The sequence below is a fragment of the Magnusiomyces paraingens genome (assembly GCF_902498895.1).
Source record: "Magnusiomyces paraingens strain CBS 517.90 genome assembly, contig: contig2, whole genome shotgun sequence".
NCBI classification, from domain to species: Eukaryota; Fungi; Ascomycota; class Dipodascomycetes; order Dipodascales; family Dipodascaceae; genus Magnusiomyces; species Magnusiomyces paraingens.
Genome location: NW_022474068.1, coordinates 2,738,173 through 2,753,698, shown reverse-complemented (window position 1 = coordinate 2,753,698; position 15,526 = coordinate 2,738,173). Strand labels below are relative to the sequence as shown.

General features: G+C 35.1%; 5 protein-coding genes across 5 annotated transcripts; 1 reads left to right on the top strand and 4 right to left on the bottom strand.

The window, feature by feature from the left end:
- Nucleotides 1-2,955: 2,955 nt before the first annotated feature.
- On the bottom strand, nucleotides 2,956-4,532 carry SAPINGB_P002611 (uncharacterized protein; the record flags this gene model as incomplete). The annotated part of the gene is made up of 4 exons (XM_031997329.1): nucleotides 2,956-3,983; nucleotides 4,044-4,157; nucleotides 4,227-4,282; nucleotides 4,384-4,532. 4 exons carry the CDS (start codon nucleotides 4,530-4,532, stop codon nucleotides 2,956-2,958), a joined length of 1,347 nt encoding a protein of 448 aa, XP_031853220.1.
- Nucleotides 4,533-4,703: 171 nt separating this feature from the next.
- On the bottom strand, nucleotides 4,704-6,074 carry SAPINGB_P002610 (uncharacterized protein; the record flags this gene model as incomplete). The annotated part of the gene is made up of 1 exon (XM_031997328.1): nucleotides 4,704-6,074. One exon carries the CDS (start codon nucleotides 6,072-6,074, stop codon nucleotides 4,704-4,706), a length of 1,371 nt encoding a protein of 456 aa, XP_031853219.1.
- A 93-nt stretch (nucleotides 6,075-6,167) lies between these two features.
- Nucleotides 6,168-7,373, bottom strand: SAPINGB_P002609 (uncharacterized protein; the record flags this gene model as incomplete). Its single annotated transcript, XM_031997327.1, has 1 exon — nucleotides 6,168-7,373. The coding sequence occupies one exon, from the start codon at nucleotides 7,371-7,373 to the stop codon at nucleotides 6,168-6,170; it is 1,206 nt and encodes a 401-aa protein (XP_031853218.1).
- Nucleotides 7,374-7,528: 155 nt separating this feature from the next.
- On the top strand, nucleotides 7,529-11,686 carry SAPINGB_P002608 (uncharacterized protein; the record flags this gene model as incomplete). The annotated part of the gene is made up of 4 exons (XM_031997326.1): nucleotides 7,529-7,798; nucleotides 7,856-9,441; nucleotides 9,555-9,960; nucleotides 11,141-11,686. 4 exons carry the CDS (start codon nucleotides 7,529-7,531, stop codon nucleotides 11,684-11,686), a joined length of 2,808 nt encoding a protein of 935 aa, XP_031853217.1.
- Nucleotides 11,687-11,858: 172 nt separating this feature from the next.
- Nucleotides 11,859-13,585, bottom strand: SAPINGB_P002607 (uncharacterized protein; the record flags this gene model as incomplete). Its single annotated transcript, XM_031997325.1, has 3 exons — nucleotides 11,859-13,265; nucleotides 13,340-13,360; nucleotides 13,460-13,585. The coding sequence occupies 3 exons, from the start codon at nucleotides 13,583-13,585 to the stop codon at nucleotides 11,859-11,861; spliced, it is 1,554 nt and encodes a 517-aa protein (XP_031853216.1).
- Between the last annotated feature and the right edge of the window lie 1,941 nt (nucleotides 13,586-15,526).

Here is a 15,526-nt window from a genome sequence, read left to right as displayed (position 1 = left end):
GATTGATTAAATAATTGATTGATTGATTGATTTTTTAGAAGTAAAGAAGTTTTTTATTTTATTTTTTTTTGTTATTAACTAAATATATTTGAATTTCCCTCAAATATTTTTATTTTTTTTTTATTATTAAGAAAATACGAGGTTCTTTTTTTTTTTGGAGGTTTTTGGAATTCTTTTTTTATTTATTTTTATTTTTATTTATTTTTATTTTTATTTTTGCACTGCAAGAATGAATTTTTTAAAAAAAAATAAAAAAATTAAAGAAATAATTGAAGGAAACTTTTAATAAAATTTTTTTGAATTCAAAGTTTTTATTTTATTTTTTTATTAATTTTAAAATAAATTGATTAAATTGATTTATTTGAAATAAAAGAGTTTTTTTGCAGATAAATATAAATATAAATATAAATATAAATTTAAATTTAAAATAAATTTAAAATAAAAATGCAGTTAAACTATGTTCTTTATTTGTTTTGAAACAAAATATTGCATGTCAAAATAAATAAAATAAATACGAAGATATATATTTATTTATTTATTTTCTTATTTAAATTAAATTTAACAAATATATATTAACATCAATGAATAATAAATTTAAATTTAAAATAAATAAAAAAAAATCAAACATTCTTTTCATTTTCTTATTTTTTTTTTTTTTCTCTCTTATCTTTTCCAGATTTATTATTATTATTATTATTATTTAAATTTTTCTTAGCATATTTCATATAGCCACTTTGATTTTATTCAAAGGTCTCGATTGCATTTTTATTTATTAATTTATTTAATTTTGGCTTATACTTGTATTTATTTATATTTTACATATATTTATATAAACAAAAAAAAAAAAAAATTCAAAAATTCTTTCAGGGCTTACTACTACTACTACTACTGATTTTATTTTTTACATAAAAATTCTTTTTGTTAATGTTTTTTTTTTTTTTTTGTATGTGTGAATTTAGAAAGAAAGAAAGAAAGAAAGAAAGAAAGAAAGAAAAAAAGAAAAAAAAAATCTCCATTGTTTTTTTTTTTTTTTTTTATTATTATTATTATTATTATTATTAAAAATAAAAAATATTTTAAATTTATGCAAAAAAAAAAAAAAAAAAAATTTCAAACTTAAGCGAAAACCATCAAAAAAAAAAAAAATTACATTTTTATCGATTAATCAATCAAAATATATAAGAAACCAAAATTTACAATATATATATATATATATATATATACGACCATTAACGATATATTTTTTTTTTCTTTTTGAATAATAATGAAAAAATGTAAATACTTGAATTTGAATTTGAAATTTATAGAAAAAAAAAATTTGACGATTTTAAAATTCTACTTTTTATTTTATTTTATTTTATTTATTTATTTTCATTCTAACTTTCTAAAAAAAAAATAAAATAAAAATAAAAAAAAACTATTTAAAATTTGTTATATTCAAATTATCCTTAAAACTCTTTTGTTATTTTTTATTTTTTTTTTTTTGAATCTCTTCATATTAAATGAGATTTTACCATTATTTTATTTACCAAAATAATCATAATAATAAAAAAGCTTTACCATCATTAGTTTAAGGATTTTGGTTTTTTTTTAAAAAAAAAAAACCAAAATCCATTAATTCTAAAATTGAAATCCAAAAAAAAAAAAAAGGCTTTAATTTTTGACTCATAAAGTCTCAATACTTTCTTTTTTTTTAAAAAAAAAAAACGGTTTCTTAAAAATCTTCTTTTCATTTCAATTCTATTCTATTTAAATTCTAAACTTTTATTTATTATCATTATATAAAACTACCAGACTTTTTTTTTTTTTTTTTTTCAATACTTTATTTTTATTTGATTCAAAAAAAATATCCTTTAATTTTATTTACTTTATTTTTTTTCTTTTGAATAAAAACAATTCCACTTAATACTATTTTTATTTATTTTTGTTTTTTTTTTTTTCAACTTGCAATTTAACTATTATTGTTCAATCCATGTAAATATTCAAATCAAAATTTTTTTATTTGTTTTAAATTAACAAACTAAGTAATTTAGTCTATAATAATAATTATACTAATACTAATCCCATCACACTTAATCACACAAAAAAAAAAAAAAAAAAAATTACTAACAACTTTTAACAACTTAACAATCTGGTTTTTCTTTCTTTCTTTCTTTTTTTTATTCTTTTCAAACCGTTTAAATTAAATTAAATAATAAAAAAAACCTCCTTTTTTTATTTTAATAAAAAAAAATCTCAACTAGTTTGAAAAATAATTTTGTAATAGTTTTAATAATAATAAAATAAAATAAATAAATAAATAAATAAAAAAAAAACTTTTTATTATTATAATTATATATATATATAATAAACAAAACAATCAATCGCCCCCTTTTTCTTTTTTCGTAGCCCTAAATAAAATAAATAAAATAAAAAAAAACCTCCTTAATATCTCTTATATAAGCACTTTCTACTTAATAAAAAAAAAAAATAAAATCTCATCACCCCCTTATTTCTTTATCCCTCATTTAGTACTAACAAACTATACAACAATTATTATTTAATAATACTATTATTATTTCTTAATAGTACTACTAACTACTAACTACTAACTACTAATTACCACCCAATCTAATCTTTGTTCCATCCTCCATCACCATCCGCAACAAGTCCCTTTGATCCTTTAATCCTTTAATTCTTTGATCCCTTCTATTTCCTGCAACACACCAAATACAAATATTTGTATTAATACAATTACAAAAAAAAAACAAAAAAGAAAAATCTCCTATATTAACTTAACTTATCAAACCTTCACACGCACTCCTGCATTCAATATCCCTTTTTGTCCCCTTTTTCTGTGTGTGAATATATATATTTATAACCATAGTATTATTATTATTATTAATCTACACAATCTAATCTAACTTCTTCTTTTTCTTCTTCCTCTTCTTCCTCTTCTTCCTTTTCCTCTTCCCCTCAATTTGTCTTCTTTAAAATCGTCTTGATCATCTCGTTACCAATCTTGTTGGCTTCCTGTAACATCGGTGCAAAGTATGCCTGCGTACGCTCAAACGTCGCTCGGTACAATGCAAAGTCCCCATGTGCAACAATATCGCTCCACGTCCGCGCCGCTATACAAAACTCCAAGTCATCTCCGCGGAAACTATTCTCAGCTGTTGCACTTATACACTCCTCCAAAAGTCCCTCTGTACAAAATAAATACTCCGTAACTCCCAACCAAATCCGAAACAAAGGTGTCGAGCATATCATATGATCATATGGATTCACCCCCAACTGATACCAACTATCAACAATCGCAAGCAAACTCAAATGTGAATTGGCCCGCTTGCCCTGCGGAGGAATCTTGCTCAGAGAGTACCGCTCAAGTAACTCATCTGGCAACAACAAACTATGAGACTTCTGCAATTGCCCAAACACTGCCTCCCGTGCACTAAACAGCCGCGCCCGTAACTCATCGCTCTTGCCTTCAATCATCAGCTTAAACAGCGCCGTCACAGACTGCGCATACTGCAAAATCTGCGGGTGTGCGTGAGGGTTTGTAATGGCAAGTCCAGCGTACACATGCCACTTATTAGAAAAAATGCGCAGCGAAATGTTTACTTTGGCATTCTCAATCCCACCAATCCATTTGGGAATTGTCCATGGGTACTGATTATTGCCCTGCCATGCTACACCCATACTTAAAAATGCAGCATGTGTCACTGCCTGGGTATCCGCTGTAATCCGATCATGCTCCTCTGCTGAAAGATAAACATTCTTTGACTCAAACTCTCGGAAAACACTCCGTACAAATGTAAACGAGTCTTCCCCACGCGACCGATGGTTGATCAGTACAAGTGGTTGGCCCACTGTTGCAACCTTGGGACCATGCAGCGAATGGCACGTAATAATATCAACATCTTCAGGAAGATACTTTTCAAATGCAGAAATCTCAGGTGCTTTGCATGAGGTTTGACCTCCTACAATTGCGCCCATCTTTGTTGCTGAAACAAGGTTAGCAAACATTTTTGTTAAAAAAAAAAAACAATTCAAGAGTCACTTACAAGGCCCGTAGAGAGAAACAATCTTGTGAATGTTCTCAGCCTCCACACTATAGATAATATAATCACTCATTCGCGACACGTAGTGGCCGTTATGCAGGATCTTAAGTTCGGAGTCTAAGTAGTTAGTTATTTATTTGCCTTTGATTTACTCATAAAAAGAAAAAAAAAAAAAACAAGACTCACCTTTATATTCCTCCACGAGTCCATCGTACTTGGATTCTTGATCACACGCACAAACCCTATTTTCAAAATCATCCCTCCTGTCAGCTTCAATCCATAAAAGGTCAAGAGTGCAAGTCCTAGTATATAGCACACTCTCTTCCTCTACAAACATACATACTTCCACCCCGCACTCAAAAACTTAGTAGCATAAAGCTTGCCCATGTCTCCAAGCCCAATGATGCCAATCCACCGCGTCGCTTTCCATGATGAAACCTGATCCTCATCAAACGGAGGGAAAACAACCGATCTGTTTTTCGAACTAGCCATTTATAAATGATTTTTTGTTGGTATTATCGTTGTTGACTGAACAAAATTGAACAAAAAAAAAAATTTGGTGGTGGTGATGGTGGTGGTGGAACAAATTAACCCTTTTTTTTTTGATCTTGTGAGTCTTTTTTAATTTTTTTTTTTTCAAAATTACATACTAAATTACATAACCTACCGACGCTTGTACAGACACGGCTTAAGCAACCACTTGCCTTCTGGCGCTTTAGATCGGCGCTCGGCAAGTGTCTCGTCCTCCTCATCTGCTTCCTCAAACGTCCGGCGCTTCGACTTTAACCGTTTCTCCTTCTCCTCTCGCTCTTGCAAATACTGTCTGTTGGGCTTGAAAAACTCAAATCGTACAAACATCTTATTGGAGTCATCCGTGCTCTTGTGGAACAATCCAAGACTCTTGAGAATCGAAACAAACTCCTTGGTATCATTGTCTGCAAACCGAGACTTAATCTCAGCAATCCAAATCTCTCCATTAGGCTTCAAAATTCTTAAACCCTCCTTGATAAAGTCTAAAAAGTTGGTCCCCATCAATGCCAAACAAAAAACAACAACGTTCACACTCTCATCCTCCAGTGGCACATTCTTGATATCAGCAACTGTGATACGCTCGTTTGCCTTTTTTAAATCAAAACTGTGAACAACAAACTTGGGTAGCTTCCCTGGTTTGGCAAACTTCTTGGTTCGTAGCCGCTTCTTTTCCTCCCTCTCAGCTTCGCTTTGGTATTTGGCAAGCTCCAGAGCCAAATTCGCTTCACCACACCCCATATCTGCAACTGTAATTGTTCCATCCCTCTCACCAGGCATTCCTCCAGGAGCACCAATTGGCTTCTGCATCCGCCAAATCACTTGCTTCACAAACTCATTCACAGGGTTCTGTGGCCATGACTGAACCTGACTTCGGAACCCAGCATGGTATTCGTCAAACATGGACGGCTGTTCTTTAATAATCTTAACAGCCTCCTCAGATGTCGTGGTATACAGCTGCTCGTTGATCCATCGGAACCGCGACCCAGATAGCTTATCAAGCATCTTTTGTTGAAGAGGTGTGAGTTTCATCTTAAGCGGAGCCGTAACAGTAGTCGCAGGGGTAGTAGATTCCTCCTTAGCTTTAGTGGGTTCCTCAGTAGCCTTGTTTTTCTTCTTCTTGTCTTTCTTTTCCTTCTTCACCGGTGCCTCTTCCTTAGCCTCGGCAGCCTCCTTAGTAGCCTTGTTTTTCTTTTCCTCATTTACCAGTGCCTCCTCTGGCTTTTGGGCTTCTTCCTTAACCTCAGTCTTTTTGTTTTTCTTTTGCTTTTTAGATTTCACCTGTGTAAATCCATCCTCGTCAACAGACGCCTTTCGCTTCTTTTCAGGTTGCACGGGCTCATCAGTTGGAGTTTCTTCTTCCTTTTCTTCAGTCTGGTTCAGCTTCTTCAAAAGCTCATATTGCTCTTTGTCCTTTTTTTTCTGATCTCGGCGTTGCTTATCCTTAGAAGTCGCAACGGCAATTGTCTGAGGAAGATCCCAGCCTTCAACTTTGAATATCGACATTGTTTGAAGATGTTTGTTGGTGTGAAGAAAAAAAAAAATAAAATAAAATAAAAAAAATTTTATCACAAATCTTAGTCATCACCATCTCAACCCTTAGTCATTATCCAACAGATCCGCAATTAAAGCCATTGGGTTATCAAGAACCCGGGGCTCAGAACCGCCCATGTCGTTCAACATTGTATTGCCACTAGCCGGCGACATTTGCGGAGTACTTCTAAGTCGCGGAGACATTTGCATAAGAAATTCGTTTGGGTTCTCAATAAATGCACCGTCCATGGGCGTGTATTCCATTGAAAACTCAGGGGTAGTCAGAGATTCAATAATTTCAGAACTAGTCGAATTATCAATGATAATTTCAGAGTTGCTGCTTTCATTCCCATACTCAGAACTTTCTTCAGCTCGGGAATCTAAACTAAACTCAAGACTTTCCTCTTCAAGTTCAAGATTCGAGTCATCGCTAAGTACAGGCATAGACTCAGTTCTAACAGCTATGTGCTCTGAGCTAAGTTCAATGGCAGACTCTGAAATAAGTTCATTAATAGAATCTTGGTCAGATTCTATGATCGACTCATGGCTCTTATTGATCAAATGCTCATTTCTAAACTGAGACTCGGAGATTTCTTCAATATCCTCGTCGTCTTCGTTGTCTTCGTCGCTGAGATCATCTTGGTCTCTTAACTCCAATGCCACACAACCTTCTTCAGGGTATTTAATTCGAGCAAACTTATATAGCTGGGGTATTTTGTGGTCAAACGACTTATCGAACGAGCAGTAGTAAAGCTCAAGTTGCTGAAATTCCTCCATAAGATCCTCTGTCCATTCATTAGGTGTTTGAAACAGCGGGGTCCAATTGTAGCTAAGAATCCCCAAATATGCATTAATTGTAGCCATGGTTTTTGCCAAAACCTCATTGTATTGACAACACACAGAAACATCACTGGCTTTAACAACCACCTGGCCAAATAAATCAGACGGACGTCCAAGCACCGTCACAATGTTTCCTTCAAACGTCTCAAATGGGACATTTTGATCTGTAAACCAGAAAACGGGTATTGAGATGCCGGATCCATCGTCAAGTACAAACGAGATTTTATTTGTTGGGGTCTCAACGCGCGACACGGAGCACGCATGGCCTGTGAGTTCAATATGGGTGATGGGATGCGACCTATACAGAAAAAGACCACTGGGGAAGCCTGGAATGGTATATAGCTTAAGTTCAGAAACTGTCGAACCAAAAACCGGGACCCATTTGTGGTATGTTGGCGACTGGGCCAGGAACTCTTGCGACGGCGCCCCCATGGTAGACCGGTAGTGATGGGGGGGTTTGTAGAGAGAAAGAAAAAAGAAAAAAAAAAGAGAAAAAACCAACTGGTTAATTTACGCATCACAAAAAAAATAATAAATAAATAAAAATTTATAAATTAACAATAAACTCTTCCTTAAACCACTTCAAGATGAACTCAAACCCTGATTCAAGAGAAATCTCATCGTATCTCCAGAGCATGATCTCGGAGCCTACAGCTCGATCTGCAGTTCGCTCAATAGGTTCTCGAGCTGCAACAAGCCATGCAGAAGAAAGTCGGACCGTTTCGCGCTCGCGCGCAGTGTCTATGGGCCCCTCGACCGACCGCGTTTTGTGCGCAGTGACCGAGGGTCGAGGGGTTGCCACTGTTGTTGGAATCTGTTTCGTTATTCCATCAACCTGCGAGCTTATCATGTGCAACGTAGTCTTGTTCAAAACTTTCATCATCTCAATCTTTACTAACCACCAGCTTCTTTAGATTGTCGATTCGCAAACGTACATTCGTACGCTGCAAAAACTTGACGTGTTTGATCCAGATGAAATCCTAATGCCTTCATCATCTATTCTCCCAATCAAATCTAAACTCTGTGGCCTTATCGAAACACATTTCCCTGGTGCGCGGATTGTGGAAACCTCCCGCAAGCACTTTAATCAGGACGCCGAGCGTGAGCTTGTGTTGGACCACACATTTGGCCCTGAGCGTGAGGCTCTTAATTATGAAATCACCGATAAGTATTACATGATTGGCGCGGCTTCGGCGTTGTTGCAGCACATCAAGACCAAATATGCAGCAGTTTTCGACATGAACCGGTTGCGTATCAAGATCCAGGCCAGTGAAGATAGTATGGTGCTCAACACTAAAACCATAAAGTCACTAGAAATTATCCACAACTTGCTTGAGGGGGCTGCAGGCATGTCATTGTATAAACTTATGAATCATACCAAAACAAGTATGGGTGCACGGATCTTGCGTGCCAACTTGTTGCAGCCCTTGACACGACTTGAAAACCTGACTAGGCGACAAGACGCCGTAGAAGAGCTTTGTCGCAACGTTGACATCATCACTGAGTGCCAACAAAAGCTCAATGTGTTTGAGGACATGGACAAATTGCTGACAGCCATGTCATTTCAGTTAAAGAAGAAAAATGTCGTTACGGATCGCAGGATTAATCAAGTCATTATGCTCAAAGATGCTGTTACTATGTCGATTGAAATTGCTGAGGAGGTATTGGTGGATGTTCAAAGCGAGTTGTTGGTTGAGCTTAGAGAAAAGCTTGGAGGTGCAGAAGTGCGTGAAGTGAAGGAATTGATTTCACGATACATTGAAGAAAATACCAGGTGGGCCAAGAGCTCGCAGGAATTAAGATTGCAGCGCACCAATGCCGTCAAGGCAGGTTCGAATGGGTTTCTGGACATTTCGCGGACACTATTTCGCGAGTACACAGACGACTTTTATGCCACTGCACGGAAATATGTATCCGAATTTGGGATTCCATTTGAGCATGGATACGACACCAAGCGTGGACACTTTCTTAAGGTTCCGGGCCATTTGGCCGAGGAAGTGGAAGGCAAGTTAGATAAAGACATGTTTATCCACCGACGCACGACGCGGAAGCACATTGAAATGACGACGCTGGATGTGATGAAGATCAACATTAGGATTCAAAATATAACCAAGGAGATTATTTTGATGAGTGACGGGATAGTTGATGGGCTTTTTGAGGAGCTGGGGAAGCGCACGTTTGACATGTTTTTAGTTTCAGAGGCGGTTGCCATGCTAGATCTTATGTGTGCGTTTGCGCACTTAGCAACAAGCTCGACGGGAGGATACACGCGCCCTGAGTTTACGACCGAGGGAGCAACCCGCGAAAAACTTGCAGTGAAGTTGTCGCGGCACCCGATTCTTGACCGAACAATGCGATTCAAACCATTTGTCCCCAACGATATTTACGCTTCCCCGGACACGTCGCGGATGAATATAATCACAGGTGTTAATATGAGCGGCAAGAGTGTGTATTTACGCCAGATAGCCTTGCTGGTAATCATGGCTCAAGTGGGGAGTTTGTAAGTCACCTATTAAACTGGATCAAAGGAAGAGAGAGTGATACTCTTTTGTGTGGAGAAATTTCGGAGAAACTAACCCCAGATTTTTTGGTTTTTTTTTTTTTTTTTTTCAGTATCCCAGCAGAGTTTGCAAAACTCCCGATTTATAAGGGGCTCTACGCACGGATCCAGAGTGATCCAGGAGATGATGACATGTTAGCATCGTCGTTTTCAGCCGAGATGACAGAAATAGCCTACATTCTGCATCACCTTGGAAGCTCCAACACTGCAGCCGGTGAAGGCTCGGTGGCAGAAGGGTTGCCGGACCTTGTGCTAATTGACGAGTTAGGCCGCGGGTCTGGGGTTGCAGACGGGCTTGCAATATCACTAGCAATTACGGACTGGTTGGTGCGGGTGCCGACGAGACGAGGCAGGGTAGGGCAAGGAGTTGTGACGACATTTTTGTCGACACACTTTCAGGACCTGGCCAAAGCTATGGGGGCACGTCCCGGGGTTGCCATTTTGAATATGAAAGCGGATGTGAGTATTTATTGTTTTGTTGCAAAATCCAGTGGAGGAAATAGAAGAAGAAAAAAAAAAAAAAAAAAAGGTGGGGGAGGAAAAATAAAGGGAAGGTGACCCCGGATGGGCACGATAATTGAAAGAGGAGAAAGAAAGGACTTGATTTGAAATGGACGATAATTTGAAAGGGATTGATACCCGAAAGGACCAGCGGGAAGTGCAAAGTCAATGTTGGTTTGTAAGAAAAGTCAGTGACGGAGTACAATACCCAGGAATAAGAATGTTCTTTTTATTTTTATTTTTATTTTTTCTTTCAAACCATGCATGATGGCAAAAGGGTCCCTTTTTATTTTAATTTATTTTAATTTATTTTTCACTTCCAGAAGAATTGAGAGAAAGATACCAAAGTAAGATAGAGTGATGGTGATGGACATATATTTTTTTTATTTTTTTTTATTTTTTTTTATTTTTTTTTTATTTTTTTTGTAGCATTAAGGGCTGCAGACGGTATTTCTAGCTCCATTTGGCGGAGACGGAATTTATCATCAATTGCATGTTGCATCAAAAGATGAATAAGAAGATGAAGAAGATTTTCAGTCCATTGCAAACGGACGATACCCGTGCGTTCATTTTTGTGTATATATATTTTTTATTTTCTATGTGTGTCTGTGCAAAGTCATATTATATGAAATTAAATAAATATATATATTTTCCACGTGCTAGTTATAACTATCTCATTATCTAATTAGACATGTCATACCTAAAGGGAAACCTTCAAATTCCTCCTTTCCACTCCTATAAAAATTCTAATGTCCTTCTAACCCCGGATTTAAGAATAAATACCTCGAACATATAAACCTCCTACTCCTACTCCTCCATTTGGTAGCCATCAATTGATTAGACTTACGTTTTTTTTTTTTCTTTTTAGTTGTTTAAATTTTAAAAACCTTTTTTTTTTTTCCTCCGTTTGATTAACTAACCAAAAAAAAAAAAAAAAATTGATTACCCTTTGCAATCCATCAAAGAGAGATGGGTGGGTTAAAGTGCGGGGAGGGACCAGGGGGGAAGAAAAGTGAAAAGGAAAGGGAAAATAAAAAAAAAATAAAAATTTACTTCGCACCATCTAACCCGTCTCTCGAGAGCAATGGATTGTAAAATTCAATTTTTTTTTTTATTTTTATTGTTGATGTTATTATAGATCCAGCAACAGGGTATGACTATGCACTACAAGGCTACCAAAACTTCTGCACAAGCTGTTGACTCGCTTTTCCTCGCATTGCCCATCGCCACGGACAAGACCCGGCCGGCGCCATCGGGTAACGACCCTCAACCCCACCACCACCACCATCACCATGCTTCTTCTTCATCATCCTCATCCTCTTCTTCTTCTTCTGATGCCAGTATGTCACTACATCGGCTATCGTACGGACTTCTTTTAGCACATGCGCTGCCTTTCCCCTTACAATTTCTGAAATCTGCGCGGGGAATCCGTGACATGTTGCAACGAGCAAGTGATGCACAGGCAGCGGCTGGAGGGGCCACGCGTGCCGCATGGAGACAAAAAAAACGCGTTGTGGATTTGTGCGAGGCATTGGTACATATTGAGCAAATGTGTGTGCAAAATGGTAGCCATTGTCGTAGAAATGAAAATGAAAATGAAGAAGAAGAAGAAGAAGGAAAAAGGACGCGTGAATGGCTTAAGTTTTTACAGCAGCAGTTTTTCGAGCAAGCATCTGAGGATTAGAAATTGGGAAGATGGAAAAGGAAAAGGAAATATTTCAAGTAGGTTATATAGAAAATCATCATGGTTTTAGGTACTTAATTTTAATTTCATTACTTCATTGCGTTAATTAATTTTGTTTTTTTTTTTTTAAAAGTTTTCGTTATCTCGTTTTAAGTTTTTTTTTTTTTTTTCTTTACAAATTACCTCTGGTGACAGGCCACTGGTACAGACCTGCAGTGTCACGGACATACCCTCTATCAGAGAGGAACTTTGAAACAGAGGCAGGGCCGCGCGAGCCGTAGGGGTACTTTTCAGGGATAATGGACTCGTCATTGTCAATAAGGTCAAGCAATGGGGTGAATAATGTCCAAGAAACGTCCAGTTCATCATCACGAACAAAGTTAGAATGATCGCCCTTAAGAGCATCGAGAATAAGGGCCTCGTAAGCCTCAGGAATGCGGAGGTCCGCATAACGTGAGTGGTACGTCAGGTCCATATCTGTTGGCAGAGTTCGGGTTGACAGGCCTGGGTACTTGCAATTCATCTTGAGGTAGATTGCTTCTTCTGGTTGAACACGAATGACGAGCTCATTACGAGGAATGGATTGGAAAATGCCGCGTGGAACGTCCTTAAATTGGATACGGATCTCGACCTTGGCTTCGTCCAGGGCCTTGCCTGCACGGAGAATGAAGGGGACACCTTCCCAACGTTCATTTTCAATCGACAGGGCAATGGTGGCAAAAGTGACAGCACGGGAGCCAGGCTTGACAGTTTCGTCATCAGTGTATGCAGGTTTTGTTCCGTCAATAGACTTGTCGTATTGTCCGAGAACGCAGTTTTTGATATCAAGGGGTGCAATTGCCTTTAAAACCTTGACCTTTTCGTCACGAATATCTTCAGAGTCAAAGGAAACTGGACGTTCCATTGCGACGAGGGAAAGGACTTGGAGAAGATGGTTTTGCATAACGTCACGGATGATGCCGATATTGTCAAAGTAACCACCACGGCCTTCGGTGCCAAAGGGTTCTTTAAATGAGATTTGAACATTTGAGATGGTATTTCTGTTCCAAGAGGAAGAGAAGAAAACATTACCGAAACGCAGAATCAAAATGTTTTTAACCATTTCCTTTCCGAGGTAGTGATCAATGCGGAACATTTCATTTTCCTGCCAGACTTGAGAGAGTTTATCTTGAAGTTCACGGGAAGTTTTGAGGTCACGACCAAATGGTTTTTCAATAATGACACGGACTGAATCTTTTTCTCCTGGTGGGTATACCTCTTTGCGAAGGTGAACCGAGACCTCGGCAAAGACAGAGGGAGGAAGGGCGAAATAAAAGAATCGGTCGCGGGTTTCAACCTGCATTTCATCTTCTAGAGCAACCACGTGTTTGTTGAGTTCAATGAAGCCTTCATCTGAGTCATATTGTCCCGAGACATAGGAAACGATATCTTTAAATTTTTGAACTTTTGTGACTTGAGTTTGGTCGTCTTTATTGTAATTGAGGCGTTGGGTAATACGGTCAATGAATTCATCGTGGGTCATTTTAGTGCGTGCATATCCAACAATTTTAGTTTTCCTAGGGAGCAATCCATTTTTAAACTGGGATAAAAAGTTAGACAAGAGAGTTTAATTTATTGGAACAGATGGGTGAGAGGGATTAGATTAAGACTTACCAGACCAAATAGAGCGGGGAACTTTAATAAGTGGCAAAAGAGAATGTTAGAACTGAATTGAATTAAAGTGAATTAAAGTGAATTAAAGTGAATAAAAGAAAAAAAAAAAAAAGAGCATACAGTTTTCTTTTTGGCCAAATCTCCGGATGCGCCAAAAACAACAATGACGACGGAATCTGTGAGTTCTGTAGCGGCGACTGGTGAAAGGCCGACGGATGATGATCTTCTTCGAGCGACAGCTGCCATTGTAGTATTATGAGAGTTATATATGTAAGTTGGTAGATTTAGATGTTATTATATATATTTATATATAATAATATTTAGAATGAGATTGGTTGAGTGGTATAATGTAGTAGTAATAGTAATAGTAAATAATGATGATGATAATATAATAATAATAATAATAATAATAATAATAATAATAGTATTAGAGATTTAAAATAGAAGTGATATAATATTAATAAATAAAAAAATAATAATTAAATATATATAGAAAAAAAAAAAAGACTCAAAATTAAGTAAAAAAAAATAGTGGGATCTTCAGAGCCTTTTATATAAATTTTTTTTTTTTAAAAATTTAAGTTGCTGTGTATGTGTGTGTGTGTGTTTAATTATTAATTAATTAATTAATTAATTGAGTTTTTTTTTTTTTTTTTTTTACATGTTAAAAAAAATTTTTGGTTGTTGTTAAAATTCTTTTTCTTGTTTGTTGTTGCTGCAATTTACTTACCAAGCTTATCTGATGATTAAAAAAAAAAAACTTTTTTCAGCCTTGCAGGTTCGAAAAGGCCGTTCCAGCCGCAGCAGATTTTTTTTTTTTTTTTTTTATTTATTGAAGATGTTGGTTGATTATGATGAAAAAATTAACAATTTGAGGGGTGTTTAAGTGTTTATTATTTATTTATTTATTTATTTATTTATTATTACTGTAAATATTAAAAAAAAAAAAAATTCCCCGCCTCCCACTTAGATAATTTTTTATTTTTTTTTCGTTGTAATCCGTAATTACGTAATAATACTAATATTATGTAATTTTTAAATATGACTAATCTTTGTTAAAACTTTATGTATGCTATTTAAGTCTTATATATATATATATATATATATTTTTTTTTTTATTAACTCCACTCTCGTATAACAAACGGTCGTAATAAAAAAAAATCTCCACACACCCCACACATACTTGAAATTTTTTTTTCAAATTGAAAAAAAAGGTCTTGGACAAAAAAAAATTTATTAATATTAATATTATTATTTTATTGAAATTTGCCACGGTCAAAAGTAAATAATGATAAAAAAATAATAAAAATAATAAAAAAACCACCAGTCCTCGGCCTTCTTCAACCGTTTATCTGCAATTGCCTCGGGATTTTCTGCGCCGATGTCGCTGGTGAAGATGACGCCTTTATGGTAATTTTGCGCCACATTCATTATTACTAATTCTTTTTCTTATTCTCTTATTAATATATATATAAAAAAAAAAATTCCCCCCAGTCAATTATGACTATGACTATGATTATGACGGATGGATGGTCTTTTACAAAGTGACTCTTATTGTTGTTATTGTTATTGTTATTATTAATAAAAATATTTTTAAAAAAAAAAAAAAAGAATTCTTTCCAGCCACATTTGAAATTTTTTTTGTTTTTTTTTTTTTTTTTTTTTATGTCCACGGCGACATTGACCCGAGGATCTTGTTTCCTTCTTTTTTTTTTTTTTGGAAATAAACTTTTTATTTTATTTTATTTTAACATAACATTTTGTTATTATTAAATTAAACTAAATAATTAAATTAAATTAAATGGTGTTACAGTTTATTTAAATATTTCACATAAACAACACACGTGACTTAATTACATTACATTTTTAATTACATTTTTAATTCAATTATTAAAATTATATTACAATTACAATTACAATTAATCATTTATCTATCTAATAACCGCCAATCTAATAATATAATAACAACCATAAAATAAATAAAAAAAAAAAAAAATACGACCCCCCTCGTATCTCCTCCTCCAAAGTACTTTAAAAGACCTTTTTTTTATTTTATTTTATTTTTATTTTTTTGCATCACCACCACCAATACTTTTCACGTTTCTAACTAAAAAAATTAATAAAAATTAATAATAATTATAATAATTATATTAATTATATTAATTATATTAATTATTATAATCTCAC